This window comes from Canis lupus, chromosome 21, assembly GCF_003254725.2.
Source record: "Canis lupus dingo isolate Sandy chromosome 21, ASM325472v2, whole genome shotgun sequence".
In the NCBI taxonomy this organism is placed as follows: Eukaryota; Metazoa; Chordata; class Mammalia; order Carnivora; family Canidae; genus Canis; species Canis lupus.
Window position 1 is genome coordinate 25,656,594 of NC_064263.1, and position 16,457 is coordinate 25,673,050.

The window sequence follows — 16,457 nt, forward strand, 5'->3', positions numbered from 1 at the left end:
GGGGTCGCCTAAAGGTTTTGCGTTCTTTCTGTTGTCCTTTTTATTATGGTTTATCAAGCACAGACCCCTTCATCACCTCCCTTATTTTGATCCTCGTAGCAGGGTGGTGGGTTTTGTGGGTGTTTTGGTGTAATGACATTCTACTAATTTCACTGCAGGGTTTTTACAAATGGGACAACAGGTCAGAGAAAGTCACACAGCCAGAGTCCTAGCATAATAGAGTGTGACAGGTGAGGGGGGTAGTGCTAAGGGGCTAGACTCTGGATGGGGAGGAGTGGGAGGACCTGGGGCTTCGTTTCAGAGCCTTGCAGGAATTGGACATTTGGGTGACCAGCTGGGGCCAGTGGCAGCTGGACTGGCTGGATGATGAGGAGAGGGAGTGATGCTCACTGAGTTGAGGCTGTAGGAGCCACTGTCCCTGCCAGGTGAGCAGCCAAGTGGTACCCCAGGCATAGCATCCCACCCACCAGCATCAGGCAGCTGCCCACACAGAGAAGTGAACGTTTCTCTGTCCCTTGTAGGGGTGGAGCTGGGCTCTTCCCAGCTGTTTCTCTCTGCAGTGCTTGCTCTTAGAGGTTCTGGGGATAGGTGCATGGAGGGCCTGGGAAACTCAGTTTTGCAGACGGAGCCTTCTCAGGTGAGCCATGAAAGGCAAATGTTTGTAGAACTAGACATCCAAGATTCTTCTCACTTTCAAGAATCTAGTTCTCTGGGAGAGAACTTACTTTAACACTTATCTGTTTTCAGCAGGGGCAACAGGCTAAAGGAGAAAAGGACTCTGTTAAGGACACACAAGGAGTTGAGGTAGAACTGAACTAGGATAGGGATCTTTCCATTACACTGCAGTGAGCAAACGTCTTCATCAAACATTTATTGAGTGTCTAATGTATACTCTGAGAACAACTACCTTGGGGTAGCAAACAGAAGCCAGGATTGCAGTCAGACCTGGCTTTTAATCAGTCTTCAAAGTGACTGTTACCCTGGGTGAGTCATAACCTCTGAGCCTCAAGTTGTCTGTAAAGTGGCAGTAGTAAGACTTATCCAGGGTGTAACTATGAATTAAATGAGCTATAAGCTGTTTAGCATATAGAACACCACCAGGCACATGGCACACGCTCAGTAAACATTAGCCACTGTTGTTACTCATAAGTGCAGGTTGAGAGCCAGGCAGGAGGAGAGAAGCTGCAGCCCTGGGTCTGCTCATCTCCAAGATACTTCCCCTTCATGCCCTGGGAGCCTGTGGTTCTGGAGGGGGTCGGGGGACGATGGGGACCCACATCCCCATTTCCTCCTCTGGCACTGAGAACCTGGCCGTGAACAAGAGCCTCAAAGAGTGTTTACACCTCCACATACAACATGATTCCCTTCCCTACAACCCAGGATCCAGAGTTAAGGTGATTCTTGCTCAAAGCTACACATTACATACAGCCCTGGACAGTCAGACCAGAACCAAACCCCACACTCTTAACTCCTTCAGAGTTTGGGGTCTTGCACAACCTTTCCTCCCTGACTGGCAGGGGCTTGACCTGTGTTTCCCTTGATCAAAGCAAGAACTGGAGGCCTAGGAGGGGCCTGGGCAGGCCTGACATCAGGTACCCTGCCCCCAGCCCAGCCTGTTAGATGATAGAGGCCTGATCCAGTGGTCATTTCAACTCTGGCCCAAGGCTCCACAGTGGAGGTCTCCTTCAAACCCCTTATTTAGAGAGGAGGAAAGAAAAACCCAGAGAGGCCAAGAACTCACCAAAAGCCCCACAGTAAGGTAGGAGTGAGTCTGGACCAGAACTCAGGTCTCCTGATATTATTAGATCAGGGCTCTGGCTGGCAATCAATTTGGAGCTGGTAGAGCTTGGCTCCATCTCTCCCTCCCAATGCCCCCTCAGCCCTGCTGGACCAGCCCCAACACTGCCACCTGGGTGGGCTCTGGTTGGGGAGCGTCAGGGTGGAGGTGGGTGCCTGGAGAGGGAAGGGGAGGCAGAGTAGAGGACCTGGTCAGAGACAAGCCCAGGGCTGACCTGGGGCAGGTGTGCCGGGGAAGCTCTTCTTGGTGTGGTGGCTGCTGCAGGATTCTAGGGCCGTTTTCATCAGTCTGAGGCAGCAGAGGATAAAAATACCATGGGAGCACACTCCTGGAGGAGGGGAGCAAAGCAGATTCAGGAATGAGTCACAGAACCCAGCCCTAAATTTAGAAGGTGCTGAAGGAGGCAACCTCCCCCAGGGGAGCACCGTGGAGATGCCCGCTGACCCAGGGCCCCAGGGACCCAGGGTGGGGGGCAGTGGCTGGCAGCAGCTGCCTGCACAGCCTTACCCTGTAATGAGAAAATAGACATTTTAAGTTGCTGCTTAGGCATTTTACTGTACGACAGCCCTGCTCACACCCAGGGTCTGGACGTTTAGATGAGGACCTCAACTTAGGATTCCCACCACAAATTCCTGCTTTGCTCTTCCTGGTCATTTAAAATGACCACTCAGAGTCGAGCCCATGAATAACCTAGTGACCTCAACCCTGACCACCTTATAAGTAATAGGTTCTTGCTAGCCTGCTCTCTGTCTCCTGCTTGCCAAAAAAAGGATGGAGGATTGCCCTTTCCCTGGCTCACTGGGCCCTTTCTGGGATCTGAAAGTAAATCTTGTGACCCAACTTCCTTTGTATGAGTATATTGAAACCATGCCTTCAATCAAAAGGGGCCCAGGGTTTTCACTTTCCCAGAGTGGGAATTCAGATCCCGAGGGAGCTACCAGGCAACCCTGTGTGGGTGGCTCATGCCTCCTCATTCAGCAGATCATAATCTACATATTCTTGACACACCAGCTCCAAGTTTTCTAACACATGCCCCATGAAAGCAGAGCCTATCCAAGGCCTGTTCTACCTATGGATTTTGACCCCAGAATGAACCACAAGCCAAGACAGACCCTTCAGCCCCATTCCCAGACAGAGTTCCTAGTTGATTGGGGAGTGGCAGGGTGGAGGTGGCCTTCCCCACATCAGCCCTTCCTGTGGTCCTGAGAACCAGCCCTTGGAGTGTGGACATCTCGGTTCTGTCCGGCCTGCTGCCTGGTCATAGCCAGGGTCCCCATGTCCTGCTGCTGTCCTAGTGTATAGCTATCAGACACTGCAGAGGCGGATCTGTGGATGCAAGGAGCTAATGTCATTGAGCAAAGGCCTCCCAAAGGAGACCAATCCAGGCCTTTGCCAGCTGTTTCGGGATGGGAGTGAAGATGGGAGACAAATTGTCATAGTGCTCACCTCTGCTTCATTCCCAACCCCCAGGCTCCAGATGAACCCAGGCAGCTTCTTTTCCTCATGTCAGAAGAGAGGGGCCTTCAGGTCAAGGAACAAAGGAACAAAGATGCAGGAAAGAGGTCATGCCTTGGGGAGAGATGTCAGACCTCAGGGGAAGGTGGAAGGGGGCTCAGGAGCTGTGGCACTTATTGAACACTCATTGCTTGCCAGGCACTGTGCTAAGAACGCCACATGCATGAACTCACTTCATCTCCATTGCAATGATGGAGACCCTACTAATCCACCCATTTTAGAAATAGGAGAACTGAGATGCAGAGGGGTTCAGTAACTTGTTCTCTGTTGCACAGTAAAAAGGTTTTAAGCCAGACAGCCTGGCTCCCTGGCTCCCTGGCTCAAGCTCTAAGCCATCATGCCAGACTGCTGAGCAGATATGTCACAGCATCTGCCCTGCTTCCTCTCCCATCCTCCCTCCTCACCCTCCAGTCCCTGCACCTAGTGCTCTGGGAGCTGCCCTCTGGACCTGTGGGGTCTTGCTGCCCAGGGTACCCCCAGGCTTGGGGGAAGGAGGAGCCCAATCATACCCCCACACCACGTAGGACTTCACAATATACAGAGCCCCGGTCCTGCCTCAGCCTGTCGGGGATGGGGAATTGTGTGCTATAACCACTTTGACAGGATAACAGGCCTACAAAGGTGCCCCGGGTAGGTAGAGTCTGGAGTAGAACCCTGGGGATACCCTCTATGGGAGGGCCCTAGACCCAGATGGCTGTGCCCACCTCTGCACACTGAGTCCCCTTCCTGAAGATGTCAATTGGGCACTGCCGCCTGCAGGAACCCAGTTCGATTGCTGGGTCAATGCAGCCTTCCAAATGCCCTGGAATTTCCTGCCAGAGGCTCCTGATCCATCTGTCTGACCCCAGGCCCTACCTGAGGCTCTGCGCTCAGGCCCACAGCAGTGGGGGTAGAGGCGCCCTTGTGTGTCTTCAGGAAGAACAAAGTTGTCTGGCCCTTCTACCAAGGTAAGGAATCCAGCACTGGGACAAGAGCCCCTTTCCTGGCAGCCCACACAACCTCCTTCTTTTGGTTTCTTCTTATTTTTTGATCTGAAAGCTGGGCCCTCAGCATCCTGACTCCGGATAGTTTCTACCTCCTGGGACTAGAGGGCCTCTGGGGAGCCCTTAGGATCACCCTTTGGATGGTGGGAAGGGGTTATGACTTTTCCTGAGTGGGGAGGCTCTTCTGATAGGCCTGCCTGGGGAACTGGGACCTGTCCAGGGACATAGCCTGGCCCATGTATAACATAACACACCCCTTCTGTCCCACACCCAGGGGACCTCCGCAAGGACACCAAGGATGGCTTCTGTTTCTTGCTGAGCCTTATTTTCTTCATCTGTCAAATGGAGCTCATGGTCCCAGTCTGGCCTTCTACCTAAAGTTATAAAAGTCAAATAAAATGAGTGTGGAGGATTCTTACTCTGGCCCAGCGCCTCTTCACAGAGAGGCTGTGTGTGTGTGTGTGTGTGTGTGTGTGTGTGTGTGAGCACACATGCATGCACATGTAACCACTGTGACTCCCTGGGTGCTGTCCGTGCATCCCTAGGCAGGCCAGGGACTGAGGTCTGGGGAGGACTAATGTGCCACTGGGCAGAGCTTCGAGGCTTTAGGCTGTGGTTGTGGCAGGGCCTCAGGTCACAGGTTGCCAGATGACGCAAATATTGGGGGCATACTTATGCTAAAAATGATTCTTTGCTAATCTGGAAATCAGATTTCACTAGGTGTCCTGTGTTTTATCTGGCAACTCTACTTCGGTGCTCTGGGTGACCTGGTGGGCCCCAGGGTGTGTCTCTGTGCCGGGCTGGCCAAGCAGGAGACTGAGATGCCGTGTGCTTGTGTGGGACTGTGACAGGACACTGGTGTGATGGTATGTGGCTATGACAGTGTCACCAGGAGAAGCCAGGATGTGGGTGATTGCCAGTAAGCTCTCTGTGACTCCCTCAGGCTCCAGCTGCTTCCTCAGGGCAGGGTTTGTTTGGGCTGTTTGCTTAGTGAGGCCCAGCAGGGGTAGAGACCCACCCTGGGCAAACACTTAGATCCGGCTCCAGGTGGGACTAGTATGCCTATTGCCTATTGCCACCTGCTGAGAGACTACTGTAAAGGAGGTTCCCTCTTAAGGCGGAGCCAGCCCTGGGGCCCTCAGAGCGCTCTGTCCTGGGCCCTTCCAGAGGGGCCTCTGGAACCACCTCTCTACTCAGCTGCTTCCTGGTGACATCACACAGGTCACTGGCCAGTCTTCTAGAACAGTGCCCCCAGGACACTCCCTCGTTGCCCTGGGCAACCTGAGAATTTCTCCACCAAACTGGCAGGCCAGGTTACCCCTAAGGAGGGGGTGGGGGGAGAAGGGGCCAGGGGGGGCCTTCTCCTCATTTCCCAGAGGGGAGATCGGGGCAGCCATCCGTCTGTCTGTCTGACTAGATGGTGAGTAGGAGGGAGCACCCATGAGCAAGTCAAGACTTGGGGGTCCCTCATTGTCCAGGAAACTGGGGAGGGTGGAGGGCTAGGCAGAGGTTGAATGTTAAAACAGAGAGAATGGTGACTGTTGCCAATATCACCCTCAGGGGAATGACAGGGGTGGCATATAATGGGGAGTAGGGATGAAGCCTTGGGTTAAGAGAAGGGAGACCTAGGTTCTTATCTCTGCTTTGTCCCTGCTAGCTGGGCCTTTGTTTCCCTGTCTGTACAGTGAGGGGCTGCGGACAGATGACATTAGTCTGAGGATCTTTATTTCTGATGGGGACACAGTGAGGGAATTTGAGGGGAGTGTTAGGGACCAGGTCATGGTCACTGACCCCTGTTCCAATTACTGTCAGAGAGCGGTGAGCAAAGTCCAGTGTGAATCTCCGAATAACCCACTGCTCCCATTCCAGGAATCATAGTCCTGAGGTCCTAGAGGTCCCCATAGGAGTTCTGACTTCTTTGTGACTCGGGGGTGTCCCTGTGCCTCTCAGGGCCTCAGCTGTTCTCTCTGGGAGGGGCATGTGTAAACCCCAGCACTTGCCCAGTGCCTGAGCTAATGATTCCTCATGTTCCCATGACACCTCTCAGTTTGCTAAGCACCTTCTCCTCATACAAGCTCCTGCCTTCCACACCCACTCTGACTCCTGCTCAGTGATACCCCATCCTGGGGGTTGGGATCCAGACAAGAGACAGACCTGGGCTGTGCCCTGGGGGCCCAAAGAAATACCTCAGTCCACTTCTGGTGGAGAGGGCCCTAGGGCTGGGATAGAGGGCTGCAAGTGGCAGAGCAGGAGATGCCTTGCCAACCTTTACTACTGTTTAATCTTTCATGAGAATCTTAACCACCATCATATCAAGATGTTAACACTTTTTTGTTGGAAACATGCCATTTTTGGACAGTATATCTCTCTACCTCCCCTCCCAGTTGCATTTTTGGTTATTTGGGGGTGAAACTGCTACATGTACAACTCTTTTCATTGCAATAATTCTCAGAGAGTAGGTTTTTTTCTTTCAGATGAAGAAACTGGATTAGAGAGGACCTGTCACCTGCCCCTGGTCACACAGTTAGGAAATAGTGTAGCTTGGATTGGACCCCAGGTCCACAGGCCCTTCACACTCTCAGGCTATGGGAAGCTGGGGTGGCCAAGTTCTAGAACTCCTCTCCAGACTCTTCCCCTAGGTACCCTCTCCCAGCCCTCTTGGGCTCACTGTTCTGCCCTTAGGCAGACAGGGCCGTCCTCTCTGGCTAAGGGGTATTTGGCAGTCATGTTTGGGAGGCTGTCATAAACCCCTGAGCCAAAGATGCCTGAATTTTGGGGGGCATAAGGGAGGAATTGCAAGGGCAAATGATGGGTGATCCTGCCCATCCACTGACTAGTTAGCCAGGCCTAGCCATCCAAGTAGGGGTAGTAGGCCACGTTCTTCTTCTGACTCAAGACCCAAAGATTCATTCTTAGTTAATCTACTTGGTTTCTGCCATCTGTACCTCCCTGAGTTTATGTCTCTCTGACTGGCAGCTGCCCGTTTGCCCTTGCTGCTGCCACCCCTGGACTGGGGGATGGGCATGAAAGGTTTACGGCCCGCCCTGGTGCCTGCTGTCTGCTGAAATGTTATTGGGGCCCTAGGAAGGCAGGATCCACCAGGCTGGTGTTCCCATCTCTTTTCTTTATGATAGATCCCGGAGGTTACAGTTCACAAAGGCGGCTCTGTGGACTCTTCTTTGGGTCTCCCACCAGCCTGGGTGTGAGGCTGTCAGATAAAACCACTGGGGCCGGGGGAGGGGCAGTGACCTGCGTAGAGCTGGGGTGTATACAGAGGAGTTACATAGCTGAGAACCGTAGCCCTGGCCTTCTGAGCTCAGAGCCAGCTCCCCTGCCACTCAGTCCCACACATTTAAAGAATTTGGATTAGAAGGGGTGGGAGTAATTATCTGACTATGCTACCCACATACTGGGGATCTAAGGTGATCACACCTCATGGGGACCTGCAACTCAGTTTACAGGATTTACTTTGCAGAATATCCCTTGAGGTCACCTGCCATCATGGCTCCATGCTCAGCCCCATTTGCTTGTAAAATTGGGCCTGATTCACAAAGTGCTTGGAGCAATAACCACTAATAGGAAGAAACACTTCTATCTGTGAACCCACTATGACAACTCCTCATCTTTCTCCAGCACCTTTAAGGAAAGCGATTCCATCCCAGAGCTCTAGGATGGTGAGCCTAGGAGGTTATACATTCTGATTCCTTCATTCTACAGATGGGACGCTAAGGCCCAGAGAGGATGGAGCAGAGCAGAGAAAGGAACCCTGGGGTGGGAGGAGGCTGAAACCTGGGTACTGTATAGGATGGCCATGTACTCACTGTGTGACACTGGGCAAGTTAGCTGCCTATCTATGTGAGCTCCCATGGGCCCCCCTGCCCCTCTGTGGTCAAGGGCCACTTGCTGGTGTGAGTGAACGCTCAGCCTTGGGCCATCTGCCACACTCATTCTGGCCCGGCTTCAGAGAAGTTGAACCATTGACCTCAGTTCTCTAAAAGTAGCTTCAGGCAGAGCTGGCACTAGGACCCAGGGGCCAGATGTCAGCCTCCCAGGCTGGAGGGGGTGGCTAGAGTGCTGGTGGAGGTATCTCCTTCCACCCCCCACCCCACCCCCACCCCCGTACCGCGGCTTTGGAGCTCTGGCCGGCTCTGCCAGCGGAGGGACAGAGGCTCTTGAAAACCTAGTCTAGTCCATGGGAGGTGTGTGGACAGGTGCTTGGGTGCTCAGGACAGGTGGTGGCAGACAATGGTCAGTGTCCTGGGCTGGAGGGGGTCCTGGTTAAAGCTCCCAGCCTCGAGTGACTGGAGAGATGTTGCCCAAGTCTAGTCAGTCTGTGAACCTTGAGGCTAGTGGGTTCTATCAACTTCCGCCCGGTTTGCGAACCTCACTGGGAACTGGGTTAGAAGTGTGTAGGCTTGACGTGCCTCGTGGTTGGTGGGGGATGCGAGCTTCGGCATCTCTGAGTTGCTTTTGATTGTGGCGGGGGTGTGTACCCCTGTTTGGGTCTCTGGAGTGCCGTGCGGGGGCGTCTCTGGGATGTCTAGGGAAAGCGTGCCCGTGTGTAAGTAGGTTGTTGCAGGGGTGTATAGCTGTGAGTATGGGAGGGGGGATGGAGAGAAGGGGCTCACAACTAACTTCCAGAATCCCTCCTCAAACACCTCAGGGCCCCTCCTCCCAAAGTCCACCCTCACTTGGCCCGTTTCGGCGCCGACCCCAACCGCGGGTTGAGGACCAGCGCTCCCCAGGCCAAGACCCCTCCCGGGGCGGGCGGGGGCGGGCGCTAGGACCCTGCGGGGCGGGGCGGGGCGGGGCTCCGAGCTCCGTCAGCTGCACCTCCGCAGCCTGGAAAATACCAAGCCCCGGGGAGCGGAGCCCCCGAGCCCCGAGCCTAGCCCCGAGGGAGGGAGAAGGGAGGGGGGAGAAGGGAGGGGGCGCGCGGGGCGGGGGGGCCCGGGGCGGGGCCCGGCGGCGGGACCCACTGCTCCTCCCCCCGGAGCCCCCGCGCGGCCCCGGTCGCCTGGGCAGCGGCGGCGGCGGCGGCGGCGGCGCTCGCACCCCCGGCCCCGGCGGGCCCCGGCGCAGCTGCGGGCACAGGTGAGCGTCCGGCGGGGCGCCCCCCGCCCCCGCCCCGCGCGCACCCCGCGCTGGCGCCGCTGCCGAGTTAGTTGAGCCGCTCGCGCCGGCCCGCGGGTCGCCTGGGGTCCTGGTCTCCGCTGGGTCCCCGAGAGCTCTGGCGGAACCCCGCTGCGGCCCCAGGGGGGGTCCGGGGTCGCTCCCGGGGGTGCCCCGCCGCTGCCCTGTGCTAGTGCGCGCTCGCCAGGGGGCCCGTCTCTGCCCGCCTGGAACTCTCCATCCGCGCAGGACCCCGGACCGCCCCACCCGCGCCCCCAGCGCACTGACTCTCGTCCTCAAACCGGTCCTGCAGGTCCCAGGGAGGTGGCGTCAGCATCTGCAGCCGCGTCGACGTTGCCGGAGCCTCCGCGGAGGACCCAGGAGAGCCGGACCGGGACCAGGGCCCTGGGCCTCCCCATGGAGAAGTCCGCCGCCTCAACAGAGCCCCAGGGGCCTCGGCCAGTCCTGGGCCGCGACAGCGTCCAGGTGCCCGACGATCAGGACTTCCGCAGCTTCCGGTCAGAGTGTGAGGCCGAGGAGGGCTGGAATCTGACCTACAGCAAGGCCGGCGTGTCTGTGTGGGTGCAGGCTGTGGAGATGGATCGGACCCTGCACAAGATCAAGGTAGGGTTGCCCCGACCCACGTGCAGCCTCCACTGTGCCCTTCCTGCTTCCGTCAGGGAGTCTCCTGCTCCTCGCTGGGGCCACAGACACCTGGTTGTGCACCTGGACTCAGAAGGAGTCTCCTGCCAGGGACCAGGAGGAGGCACGGTTTGCGGTTTGCGGGGCAAACGCTCATCACGCAGATGGGCCAACTGAGGCCTGGAGAGGGGCGTGTGCCTCACTCTGGCTCCCTCAGCCCAGGCTTCTTCATGCCCTCGCCTGCTTCCTGGGAGGTGGGCTGCTGCCAGGCTTGTCTAGGAGAGCTGGCTCTTTCTGGGACGCTCTGCCCCTGCAAGTCTTCACCAGCCCCTGACTGCTGTTATCCCAGACAGGGAAACTGAGCCCTTCTTTCCCTAATTCCTGGTTCTGTCCCTACACTCTGCAGCCCTGGGTGCCAGGGGCCTGATTCCTTCCTGCCTGATGCCCTGCTCTTCCTTCTTCCTTCCCTGGCTACTCCCAGAGTCTCCTGCAGGGACTTAGGACTGTGGTTGGCAGAGCCTGAAAGTCAGGGCTTGGATGTCTCTTCTTTATGCAGGGCCAGGCTTGGGGAGGAGGGGGCCAAGGGAGGCCAGCAGGTGCAGGGCAGAGGCAGGTACATCTGCTCCCTCAGGACCTACAACCCCACTCCTCACAGCCCTGTGATTGTCCTCTTTGCCCATACAGGATGGGCTTAAGGTATGGGTCCCCAGGAGCCCACCTTGCCTGGGGGACTAGATGGGGCAGAGGCTGGTGAGGACTCTGGTCTAGAGGCCTCAATGGCTGCCCCCAACACATCTGGCATTGCTATGAGTGCCACATTTTGAGGGGAGCAGGTCTCCCTTCGATGGGCTCCTGGCAAAGGGTTGTGCCCTTCACCTCCCTTGCCTTTCCCTTGCTGTCTTTTTGCTGCCCTCCTCCTCCACATGGAGAAGTGTATTTCTGTTGGGGGGTGCGGGGGAGGGCACTGGACTCAGAGGGCACCTCTGCCCAGGACCTGCTCTCAGACTTAGCTCCGGCATCTTGACTTCACACCAGGGCTGGAGATGTCTGATTTTCCCTCTCTGACCCCGTGTCTTTCTGCTGCACTATATCCTCGTCATTTACAGTTTTGTCCGTCTGTCCCATATGGCCTTCTGGCTCACACTTTCTGCCTTCCCTTCTCCCTTGCTGTGAGTCTCTATCTGCATCCCAGCTGTCTATCTCTTTCTCTCTGGCTTTCCATGTGTGTCTCCCCGTCTGGGACTCTGTCCAGGCCTGAGGGCCCAGCGCTACGGGCTTCCTTGGTCCTGGCCTATGTCTGAGGCTGAGGAGCAGGGAAGCAGAGGGCAGCTAGTGGGTCCCAGCTTGGTGTTCTCTAGGGCAGAGATAGATCCTACCCCTCTTTGCATCCCTAGCATCGAACACAGATATAGCAGGGATGTTGATTGAATGAAGGATAGAAAGAAGGAAGGGACAAACTGAAAGGTAAGCAAGGTTGTTGCAAGAACAAGGTTATTTTCCAGACTGTAACCTGGGAAAGGTGTAAGGTTGTCCAGAAGCAGAAAGTCTGAGCTAAGTCCAGTATACTCCCACCCTCTGTGTCAATAGGGCGGAGCTGCCTCCTCCATCTGGCTTGGTTAATGAATAAACCCAGCCCAGTCTGGGACCAGAGCTGGTGGGTCTTAGGGCCAGACTGCCACAGTTCTGACCCTCTTGTGGTCAGCTCAGACCTGTCAAATGGCCTTTGGGAGAGGAGGGGACTTGGGAAAACTGGATGTTGTGGTCCCTAGCCAGGACCTGGATCCTCCTTCCCTCTCAGACTGAGAAGAGTTTGGAGGTGCCAAAAGGCCCTTTGCAATCCCTGTTTCATACTCCCTCTTAACTGGGGTGCAGGTGAGGACACTGAGACCCAGAGAAGGACAGGGGCCAGCCCAGAGCCACATAGCCAAGTCTTAGAAGAGCCAACTTGGAACCCAGATTTCTAGTCTTCCTAGCCTGTCTCTGTTCTGCTCCCCACAATGGAGGTAGAGTTTGGGACAGGAGGTGAGCAGAGCTGGGGCCTGGGATGGAGGCTGGGGCCTTTGCTATGGACATCCTAAGGGGCCAGCCGCCCACTCCTGATTCCCTCAGCTCAGCCCAGTGGGGCTCTGGGAAATGAGCAGAGGTCTCTGGGCTCTTTAGCCTTAGGTTCCAGGATTCCCAGGTTCCATGCAGTGAATCTCTTTTCTGGTAGGAGCCCCTACCCTGAGCCAAGCAGAGGCTGTGTCTCTCTCCACCTGCAAATTTACCCTCTGGCTAATCCTGGGCAGCAGTAGACTTGTCTTCATGCTACAAAGAAACTGAGGCCAAGAGTCACTTGCGTCAGATCACAGAGCAGTGGAGGCAGAAGTAGGACCCAGGCCAGCCTGGCTCCAGAGCACCTGCCCCACTCTGCTTGGGCTCACAGTTAGTCAAGATCATAGCATTTGACCCCATCAATGACTCTTTGAAGTACGTGGTGTTCTCATAGTCCCATTCCTGTTTGATAAATGAAAAAGCTGAGGTCCAGAAAGGGGAAATGGCTTGCCAAGGTCACAGCAGTTCTGAAGCCAGAGTCCCCAGGGATGATTGGGTCACTCCAGGCGGCCGGGACCCAACCACAGGTGTTTGTTGATCTTTTGCCCCCTTACCCCATCGTGCCCCAACCTGTCGTGGGCCTGCCCCCTGAGCTGGGAAAGTAGCCTGCCCCCAGGGCATGCCTTGTTCTCGTGATCCCAGGGTGAGGGTGGGGGTGGGGTTCCGCCTGTCTATCTGATTGGTTTCCTTCTCATCTCCCTTCCCCTAGATTTATCTTCTCCCTCTGCCTGTGTTGAGTGGACCCTGCAAGCCTCTGGAGCTCTCAGCTGGGCATTTGGAGCCAAGACAAAGGGAAGGGACTGCTGGAGGCCACCTCTGCCCTTTTCCTCCCAACTGGCCTCCAGCCTGGCCTGGCCTCTGGTCTGCATTGTGCCTTGGGCCCTGGAGAGGAGGCTAACACCATGTCCTGAGAGGGCAGGCCTTGTCTCAGAGGCACATGCTGAACACAGATCTTGGGTCCAAGGCAGAAAGCAAACCTAGGTCTGTCAATGCCCAGGCCAGTGTCTGGGTATATGAGAAATACAAAATGGGAGGTGGGGGGGGGGGGGCGGGCAATGCAAAATTAATCAGGGCCAGCTCGGGCCCAGTCCTGGTGGTATCCTCTTCTGTGTATGCCCTGCCTTTCTCTGGGCTGTGTCTCTGTCTGTGTCATGGGCTATAGGAGCCTCTGAGCTCAACACCTGTGTTGGGGCCCATGGGAGAGAAATGAGGAATGAAGGGACAGAAAGCAGGACGTGACATGGCCTGCCAAGCCCTTCCCTGGATCCTCATGTGCTCAGGCTCTCTGATGTTGCAGCCTGCTGAGCATAGTGCTTGGCTAGCCATGTGAGAGCCAGAGGAGACCTAGCCCTGTCCTCAGAAGTTTCCAGACCCTGGTGAAGAGAGGAATGACCCTGGTGAAGAGAGGAATGACAATTCCAGGTGACCCCTGCCTATTACACGGGGCAGATGTTCATAGGCAGACCACAGAAGCAGGGGCGGGGCCTTGAGGGGCTTGGTGGCTAGAGCAGGGGTGGGAGGTCTCTTGGGGGAGTGTGGCTGAGAACCTGAGGTTCCTCTTGCTACAGGAAGCTGGGCAGTGGGGACCTGTCTTCTCTGACTTCCTGTCTTACTGCTCCTCCCCTTCTGCTTTGGAGAAAGCTCCACCGCCCCTCCCTTCCCTATCTCACTGTCCCCTTGCTCCCACATCACAAGGCACCCCCACCCCCACCCCAGGTTTCAAGCTTTCAAGTCTGTTCCAAGTACCTCATTAGCTCCCCGTATAAAATGTGGGATTATCTTATGGATCCCTAAGGTCCCTTCTCTTAACAGTCTTAACACTCTTAACAGACTCAAGAGGGTCTTGGAGAATATGGGGGCAGGCGCAGATGTTTTCTTTCTGGCTTCCCATTGAGTCTTCACAGCTGTGTTGTGGTGTGGGTCTTATTAACACCATTGAACAGATGTGGAAACTGAGGCTCAGAGCAGGAACTCACTTGTGCAAGGGAAAAACAGAGGGGGCTAAGGTGCAGGATCAGAATTCAGATGTTTGGGTCTCCAAAGCTGAGCTCTCTCTGCTCTCTTGGGCTTGCTTACAAGCACCATTGGGCCCTTTTGTCTTCAGGACCCCATGGCTCCCAACATACCCCGCTCTCCTGCCTCAATCTCCCTGTGCAGTGTCATTGTGGGAGGGCACCCAACTAAGCAAGAGCCCAGGTCCTCGGCGTGACCTTAGAGGTCACTTCAACTTTCTGAGACAGTCTTATCTGTGGTGGCAAGAATGTGGGTTAATCTGGTTTTAGGGTTTTAGACTCAGTGAGTTCAGGTTCAGGCTGGGACTCTGCCCATCTGGGGCTCAGTTTCCCCATCTCTACAGGAAACTGCTGGGCAGGTGGTTTGTAGAGGCCATTTGGGCCTTAGACCATGATTAGAGGGGTCTATACTGCTGGACACAGAGTAAGAAAGCAAAGGCCTGGCTACTCTGTGCCATCAGAGAGCTCTCTAGATGGGGCACTTGAATCCAGGGTTTGGACCTGAGGACCTGCCCTGGCTGGCTCTAGCTCTGACTTGGCATGGGGGCCACTGGAGGAAGGAGCTCCAGAGCTGTCCTCAGCAAATAGGCTCCCGGAAAGCATGACTCCAGAGCCAGGGTCAGGATCTTCAGGTGGGGGAAGTTCAGAGAAGGGCAAGGTCAGAGGTGATTGGAAACTTCAGGGGAGTCTTAACTGGAGGAGGTGTCTGGGCAAGGCTGAAGCAGTATGGGAGAGAGAGCACATGGTCCAGAGTCCCGGCCACGTGGCCCTGAGCAGGTTGCTACCACCAGCGAGGCTTTAGCTTCCTCATGTATCAGATGAGGATAGTAGTGCCACCTGCCTGTCTGGGTACTTCATTCATTTGTTCGCCAATTCAGTGAACATTCACTGATAGCCTCTCTGCCTGGCCTGTGCAGAGGTTAGGGACACAGAGGGGAATCAAGGCCCAGTGCTGCTTTTAAGGAGGTCCCTCGGGATTGGGCAGACACTTATTGCAGGAGCTATGGAGACGCAGCAGGGGCCTCTGAACTGGCCTTGGGGGCCAGGGAAGCCTTCCTGGAATGCTCAGGTGATACCTCTGAAATTGGGTGGAGAATGAGATGTACAAGTTCGATAGCATTGGGAGCATTCCCTACAGAGGAGCAGCCGTGTGAGGCCCGAAGGGGAACTAGAGCAGTGTATTAGGAGATTGGCAGGTGGTTTCCTAGGGAGCTTGGAACTCCGGAGGGGTGTGTGGGGGTGGTTGGAGGTGATTAGAGAGCTGGACTCAGGCCCTAGGACGTGCATCCTGAGGTACCAGGGGAGGGTTTTCAGTAAAGCAAGTAGGAGAAGGATGCTGTATTTGTGTGGACAGAGATGCTGAGGCCCCTGCTAAAACAGAGGCTGTGGAGAAGGCATCCAGAAAGCTTTAGGAGGGATAAATGGATGGGACTTGGCAGCTTTAGCATAACCCTCTGCAATGTGTTGTGCAGGCTGGGGTGTGAGATGGTGTGGATGTGCAGCCCCCTTGCTGCCTGCCTTGGGGATGAGGAACCTTGTGAGTGAGATGAAAGTGGGTGTCCCCCAGGGGCCAGAAGAGCCCTCAGTCCCCGGGCTGGCTCTGTATGTCCACGCCCATCTCCCCAGGCTCTGGCTTTTAAACTTTAACGAGCCCCAGCTCAGTTTCCAGCCGAGAGTCTTTAAAGTTTCAGGAGATGAGAGAAAGGAGGGAGTCCTGGAGACAGATGGGTTTTCTTTCTTCTCCTGCTCTCCATGCCTGGCTGGGCCACCTGGAGCCAGGGCTGTGGGCACAATGACTCCAGAAGCCTGGCAGTGTTTGGTGATCTGGGATCTTGATTGGGCCACTCCAGCCTGTTCCTGAGGGACCAATGGCCACAGGCCTGGCAACCAGGTTGCCACAGTAAAAGACAGGCTAGAAACCTTATTCCAGCCGCAACCCTTTACCTTCACCTCTGACCACCAGCAGCTGGGAGGAAGGCTGTTCAGAGCAGGTATTAGGCTGGATGGGGCCCCTACTCCTCTTGGGGTTTCACTTTTTCCCCTCCAATGTGCTTGGGCTGCCCTCCATGTTCTGGGACCCTGGACCTTCAGAAACACAGATGGTGAAAGAAGGTGGCAGGCCCCGGACTTAGTGCTGGATCCTATGCCAAATACTGGCTCCTCTCACCTGTCATGAGAGAGTGTGGGGTAGGTGGCACAGGGCAGCTGGAGCTAATCTCTGAGGCTTTAGCCTAACACACTGGCCTCCCTGCCTTTCAGCCTGGGCTCCTGGAAGGCAGATACTTGGTACCTCTGATGTCT

At 55.8% G+C, this 16,457-nt stretch overlaps 1 protein-coding gene and 1 long non-coding RNA gene across 5 annotated transcripts in view; one reads left to right on the plus strand and one right to left on the minus strand.

Annotated features, from left to right (window-relative positions):
• On the minus strand, positions 1-5,603 carry LOC112667457 (uncharacterized). Of its 3 annotated transcripts, XR_004807779.2 has the most exons (6): positions 5,315-5,600; positions 4,551-4,670; positions 4,169-4,252; positions 3,245-3,319; positions 2,013-2,126; positions 1-760 (listed from the first exon to the last, which is right to left on the minus strand). It is a non-coding gene; the product is annotated as an uncharacterized LOC112667457 (long non-coding RNA). The 3 variants fall into 3 exon arrangements; XR_003141144.3 differs by having other exon boundaries at positions 4,169-4,670; positions 5,315-5,603; XR_003141143.3 differs by lacking the exon at positions 4,169-4,252 and having other exon boundaries at positions 2-760; positions 5,315-5,591.
• STARD10 (StAR related lipid transfer domain containing 10) overlaps positions 5,565-16,457 on the plus strand; it is a 27,370-nt gene continuing 16,477 nt past the window's right edge. The window contains exons 1-2 of one of the 2 annotated variants that reach the window (XM_025459124.3): positions 5,565-5,716; positions 9,722-10,032. In XM_025459124.3, coding sequence (XP_025314909.1) covers positions 9,826-10,032 — 207 coding nt within the window. In that variant the 5' untranslated portion in view covers positions 5,565-5,716; positions 9,722-9,825. Of the gene's footprint in view, positions 5,717-9,254; positions 9,391-9,721; positions 10,033-16,457 lie in introns of those variants that run through there. The other variant, XM_025459125.3, reaches the window with a different exon arrangement.